Source organism: Mangifera indica, chromosome 5, assembly GCF_011075055.1.
Source record: "Mangifera indica cultivar Alphonso chromosome 5, CATAS_Mindica_2.1, whole genome shotgun sequence".
Taxonomy (NCBI): Eukaryota; Viridiplantae; Streptophyta; class Magnoliopsida; order Sapindales; family Anacardiaceae; genus Mangifera; species Mangifera indica.
Genome location: NC_058141.1, coordinates 20,677,944 through 20,684,210, shown reverse-complemented (window position 1 = coordinate 20,684,210; position 6,267 = coordinate 20,677,944). Strand labels below are relative to the sequence as shown.

At 37.7% G+C, this 6,267-nt stretch overlaps 1 protein-coding gene across 4 annotated transcripts; it reads left to right on the top strand.

Annotated features, from left to right (window-relative positions):
- Positions 1–480: 480 nt before the first annotated feature.
- LOC123217278 (plasma membrane ATPase 1-like) lies at positions 481–5,946 on the top strand. 4 transcript variants are annotated; one of them, XM_044638201.1, is made up of 21 exons: positions 481–534; positions 611–730; positions 819–917; positions 1,013–1,150; positions 1,256–1,390; positions 1,579–1,758; positions 1,841–2,047; positions 2,130–2,249; positions 2,346–2,465; positions 2,554–2,676; positions 2,765–2,869; positions 2,956–3,100; positions 3,197–3,361; positions 3,427–3,665; positions 3,757–3,789; positions 3,891–3,972; positions 4,058–4,218; positions 4,624–4,818; positions 4,924–5,106; positions 5,528–5,709; positions 5,850–5,946. In XM_044638201.1, the coding sequence occupies exons 1-21, from the start codon at positions 481–483 to the stop codon at positions 5,944–5,946; spliced, it is 2,883 nt and encodes a 960-aa protein (XP_044494136.1). The 4 variants fall into 4 exon arrangements, with proteins under 4 accessions (XP_044494136.1, XP_044494135.1, XP_044494134.1 ...); XM_044638200.1 differs by having other exon boundaries at positions 4,606–4,818; XM_044638199.1 differs by having other exon boundaries at positions 980–1,150.
- Positions 5,947–6,267: the final 321 nt, after the last annotated feature.

Sequence of the window (6,267 nt, the reverse complement as noted above, 5' to 3'; positions counted from 1 at the left end):
ATTCAGTTTAAAAATAATTTAACTTTAAATTCGATTTGAATTAATTCGAACTTGATTTATTAATGAAAATGAGTCCAACACTTTGATTCGAACTTGACTCGTTCATTTTGAATTCAACTTCAAACTGATCAGATTCGATCCAATCCTAGGCACCTAGCAATTTGCCTTGGTAGCTTTTAACAGAAGCTATAGCGGACGCTGGCCGGCGGATGTCCTAATAACGTTACTGATTATGCCTGTCGTGTTTATAGTTGTCCCTTTCACATGCTCAACAATGCCACATGTCCAAATGTCTCTTCTCATTTCTTTGATTATTATGTGTCTTACTCAGTCCAATTCTTCCTACCTACTTACCTTCATATATCCTTTCTTCAATTCATGTTTCTGTGCACACTTGCTCTCTTGAACTGTTAACATTTTGGATTCAGAAATTGGATATTCAGGAGACAATAGTACTAATCAGTTTAAAAGAGATACAAAATGGTTGAAAAGTCTTTTGCCCTTGATGCTGTCATCAAGGAAGCTGTTGATCTGGTATCCATTATTTCATATACAGTATCTATGATTCAGTGGTCCATTTGATTAAAAAAAATAAATTCGGTTCCTGCAGGAAAATGTGCCCATTGAAGAAGTTTTTGAAAACCTGAAATGTACAAGGAATGGTTTGAGCTCAGATGAAGTTAAAGAGCGATTGGAATTATTTGGATACAATAAACTTGAAGAGAAAAAGGTTAGAAGTGCTTTTCTGCTTGCATTTGTTATGTTCTATTTATTGTTTCAGAGGTTTCCACTCATTGAATCTTTCATTTCTTCTACAGGAAAGTAAAATATTAAAGTTCTTGAGCTTTATGTGGAATCCTCTATCATGGGTAATGGAAGCTGCAGCTATCATGGCTATTGCTCTTGCACATGGAGGAGTAAGTCTATTTATTTATAATGTGCTATGACAATTTATCATGAGGTCCTTGATTTATTCTAGTTTAATCTTAGAGATGAATCCTTTATTTTGCAGGGAAAAGATCCGGATTATCATGATTTCGTTGGCATATTGGTCTTACTTTTGATAAATTCTACCATCAGTTTTATAGAGGAAAACAATGCAGGCAATGCAGCAGCTGCTCTTATGGCCAGATTGGCCCCAAAAGCCAAGGTCTCAATCATTTTAGATATGTTTTACCTCAGAGCTTCACCAGGCCTGTAGATGTTATTTTGATATATATTTTTAATTAGTGACATGACAAACTATTCTTACCAGGTCCTACGTGATGGAAGATGGAGTGAGGAAGATGCAGCAGAGTTGGTTCCAGGAGACATTGTCAGTATTAAACTTGGAGACATTGTTCCAGCTGATGCTCGTCTTCTTGAAGGAGATCCTTTGAAAATTGATCAGGTACTTATTCACTGAGAGTCTGAGACTGTATGCATCAAGTCAATCCATAATTTAAATTCTAATAGGACATTATGACACCCCTAGGTACGACTAGATATATAGATTGAGAGTTCTTAAATTGTCAAGACACGTTTATATGTCTAAAGTAGACAATATTTTAACTGAATTTGACAATTCCATTCCTGCAGTCAGCTCTTACGGGAGAGTCCCTTCCGGTAACCAAGAATCCTGGTGATGGGGTCTACTCAGGTTCAACCTGCAAACAAGGTGAAATAGAGGCTGTTATTATTGCAACCGGAGTTCACACTTTCTTCGGGAAGGCAGCTCATCTTGTTGAAAGCACTAATCATGTTGGGCATTTTCAGAAGGTTGACAGCAGACCTATTGATATAATTGCATTAAAATATATATGTAGAAGCACTACTTAATATTGTTATTTGATGGTTCCAGGTTCTAACAGCAATCGGAAACTTCTGTATCTGCTCAATTGCTATTGGAATAGTTATTGAAATAATTGTTATATATGGACTTCAAGAGAGGGGATATCGTGTTGGTATAGATAATCTACTTGTCTTGCTAATTGGTGGGATTCCCATAGCAATGCCAACTGTTCTTTCTGTTACCATGGCCATTGGTTCACATCGCTTGTCTCAGCAGGTCTTAAAAATGCAGCCAAATCTAATTTAGTTGTTATTTTCATTTCATGAGCTAAATCAGTATCGGTCTACATCTTGTGCAGGGTGCAATAACCAAAAGAATGACAGCCATTGAGGAAATGGCTGGAATGGATGTTCTGTGCAGTGATAAAACAGGCACATTGACATTAAACAAGCTTACAGTGGACAAAAATTTGATTGAGGTTATACTCGAGTTGTTTGTAATTTGTCCTGTCCCCAACCCCCTTATTTAGAAGCTCCATCTGATCAGTACTCTGATGTGTTATTTACGATTGCAGGTTTTTGCCAAAGGTGTTGACAAGGACATGGTAGTACTTATGGCTGCAAGAGCGTCGAGGTTAGAGAACCAAGATGCTATTGACGCTGCAATTGTTTCAATGTTGCCAGACCCTAAGGAGGTACAACTGAAGTGCTTATGCATTCAGTCTTATAAACTACTGCCATTGGAATGAGACAATAATTATGTATTTGATGGTCATTTTTAAGGCAAGAACTGGAATTAAAGAAGTTCACTTCCTCCCATTCAATCCAACTGATAAAAGGACTGCACTTACATATATAGATGGTGTTGGCAAAATGCGCAGAGTTAGCAAAGGTGCACCAGAGCAGGTAAAACTCATAGTTTTTATTGTCCTTAAAGTAACTCATGAAAAGTGATCCGCAATTTCTGAGCCTTTTTTTATAAATACTTGCTTAGATTCTCCATCTGGCCCATAACAAATCAGAAATTGAAAGGAAGGTACATGGAATGATTGACAAGTTTGCTGAACGTGGACTTAGATCCCTTGCAGTTGCTCGCCAGGTGATTAACTTTTTTCTAACTACATGGCCTCATGAACAACTTTCTCTTATTTCTTTCTGAACATTGGCTTTTCTTAAAATCTCCAGGAAGTGCCTGCTGGAACCAAAGACAGTCCCGGTGGCCCCTGGGAATTTGTCGGCCTTCTCCCTCTTTTTGACCCTCCACGCCACGACAGCGCTGAAACGATTAGAAGGGCTCTAGATCTTGGTGTCAGTGTTAAAATGATCACAGGTTTGTATCACTACTAAATATGAAATTTCCGAGAGGCATCAGGTGGTCTATGATTAGGAAGAGCACATAGAGATGTCCTCATTCATTAAATTGCAGGCGATCAACTTGCAATTGCTAAGGAAACAGGAAGAAGGCTTGGAATGGGCACAAACATGTACCCCTCATCATCTCTGCTTGGTGAGAGCAAGGAAGAGGGACATCCAGGGCTTCCCATTGATGAACTCATTGAAAAAGCTGATGGTTTTGCTGGTGTCTTTCCTGGTGAGTTTACTGGTTAAAATATGTACTACATTTCTTATCTCTGATTCCACCTTTTTCACTTGCAGAACACAAGTACGAGATTGTAAATAGATTACAAGCCAGAAAGCACATCTGTGGAATGACCGGTGATGGAGTAAACGATGCTCCAGCTTTAAAGAAAGCTGACATAGGAATCGCTGTGGCAGATTCCACAGATGCCGCCCGTAGTGCTTCTGATATAGTTCTAACAGAACCCGGGTTGAGTGTAATCGTAAGTGCTGTCTTAACAAGTCGTGCCATCTTCCAAAGAATGAAAAACTACACGGTAACCTTGCCATAATTACTATTATATTCAAACTCCTGAATCATGTTATGTATTCAAGACTTAAAATCTAAACTTCATTTTCTTCCTTCAGATCTATGCTGTGTCTATCACCATACGTATTGTGGTAAGCTTCTACTTAAAACTCAATTTCTACGTGGAATAGAATTTTAAAGTGCATCCTGCAACATTAGTCACTGCTCATTTTCAATGGTTTTTTCATGACAGCTAGGATTTTTGTTGCTGACTGTCTTCTGGAAGTTCGATTTTCCACCTTTCATGGTTCTTGTCATCGCCATTCTTAATGATGGTTAGCCTTCTCTGGTTCCTATATTCTTCAGGTCAATAGATTTCATAAGACTGACATCGATATGGTCTGCTTGGCTTATTTATAGGTACTATCATGACCATATCCAAAGACAGGGTAAAGCCTTCTCCCCTCCCTGATTGTTGGAAGCTCAGTGAAATTTTTGCAACAGGAATTGTGCTTGGCGGTTACCTAGCTCTTATGACAGTCGTTTTCTTTTGGGCGGCTTATGAAACTAACTTCTTTCCGGTAAATTCCTATCCTTTTCAGTAAATTCATCTCCTTTCTTGTTATCATTCATGTAATGTCATTGTCCAATATCCCAACCCACTATATGTATATTATCCATTTTAATAATATAATCCATCCTGGTTTTATATATTGTCCATTCTAAATACACAATTCATTACAGTTTTATTTTCGGGTATTACAAACCAAAATACATCTATAAGAGCTCATAAAATGTTTAACCAATCTTCTCTTTTATTCCCAAGTGACATGAGATGTTATACATACCTGCCATATTTCCCAAACTTTATTTGTCTAGGGTGTTACAACACATCATTGGCCCATAGTATATTTCCCTTTTAGCATCTCCAACTTAATTATATATCCATCCTTATTTCGGCTTGGCAGAAACATTTCCACGTGAAGAGCTTCAACCGGCACCATTTCAACATGTCTGACGACAAAATTTCGACTGAACTGAAAGAAAGAATGGCATCAGCAGTGTATCTTCAAGTCAGCACCATTAGCCAGGCCTTAATTTTTGTGACACGCTCCAGGGGCTGGTCGTGTACTGAGAGACCTGGCTTTCTGCTTGTTATTGCCTTCGTTATTGCTCAATTGGTATAATATTTTCCCTACCCATATCAATACTTGGAACGTAAAAGTAACTCTTGCATGAATGAAGAAGTAATCAAGATTTGAATTCTGGATTCTTATTCTTTGCAGATTGCAAGTTTGATATCTGCCACTGCAACCTCCGAGTTTGCAGGGATCAGAAAAATTGGCTGGGGCTGGACAGGGGTCATTTGGTTGTTCAATATCGCAACTTACTTGCTGCTTGACCCTATCAAATTTGCTGTTCGATATGCGCTCAGTGGAAGAGCCTGGGGTCTCATTGTAGACAAAAGGGTATGAATTATACTTACTGCTCAAATCTTACCAGCCTTACTTGTCCTGAAACGGCTTTTCATGATATAAACTCAAACCGCGGGCAGTGTTTAACAGCGGGTAACACCTTACCAGTTACATGACAAAAGAAGGGTAGCCGGTAATTAAACACCACCTAGGGGCTTGGGGATGCTGCTCCCTGCACCCCTATCTGCTCACTAAGCAGCAGAGCCCCCTGCCCTCTAACTGGACAGTGAGATATTGTACGCATGAGTGTAGCATCTTCTAACAGCTCTTGTAGTCATGAGTTTTGGTATTTTGAATATAAATTTACAATTTTTATTTGAGTTTTGGTATTTTGAATATACATTTGCAATTTTGACTAGTATTTCAATAATTATATATCCTCTAACGCAAAGTACTTGCCTGTGGTTTCTAACAGACTGCATTCACGAACAAAAAGGACTTTGGTATGGAAGCTCGTGCGGCTGCATGGGCAACTGAGCAGAGAACACTACATGGCCTCCAGTCCTCCGATACAAGAAAGTTTACTGATAAAATAAGCACTTTTGGGGAGCTCAATCTCATGGCAGAAGAAACTAAAAGGCGTGCAGAGATTGCAAGGTTAGTTTTCATGCTGGAAAACAATTTAAATTGCAGATATATACTTGTCATTTGAATCATTGCATGAAATATATTGGCGAATACACAAGTTTTATAATAGGCATCTGGTTTTTCATAATTTAATGTGAATGTGTTTGCAGGATGAGGGAGCTTCACACTCTGAAAGGGAAGGTTGAATCATTTGCCAAGTTGAGGGGTCTGGACATTGATGCCATGAACCAACACTACACTGTCTAACTGATTGATCTCATCACTTGTAATTTTACTTTTCTTTTTATGTTTGTTTGGTGGATTTTGTACAAGAATCCTTTATTCTCTGCATAATATCCTTTTACTTTTGGTAAAATATTTTTTTATATTTATTTAAGGGATTACAAACGCTCAAATGTATTAAATTATTATTATTATTATTATTTTAATAAAAATATTGTCTAACTTCAAACAAAGTTAAATAGAAATGATGTGATAATTTTTTCTGATAACTTTTAAATAAAAAAACTATAACATCATTTCTATTTAACATGATTTAATGGAAAAAAATAATGAAAGTTTGATGGA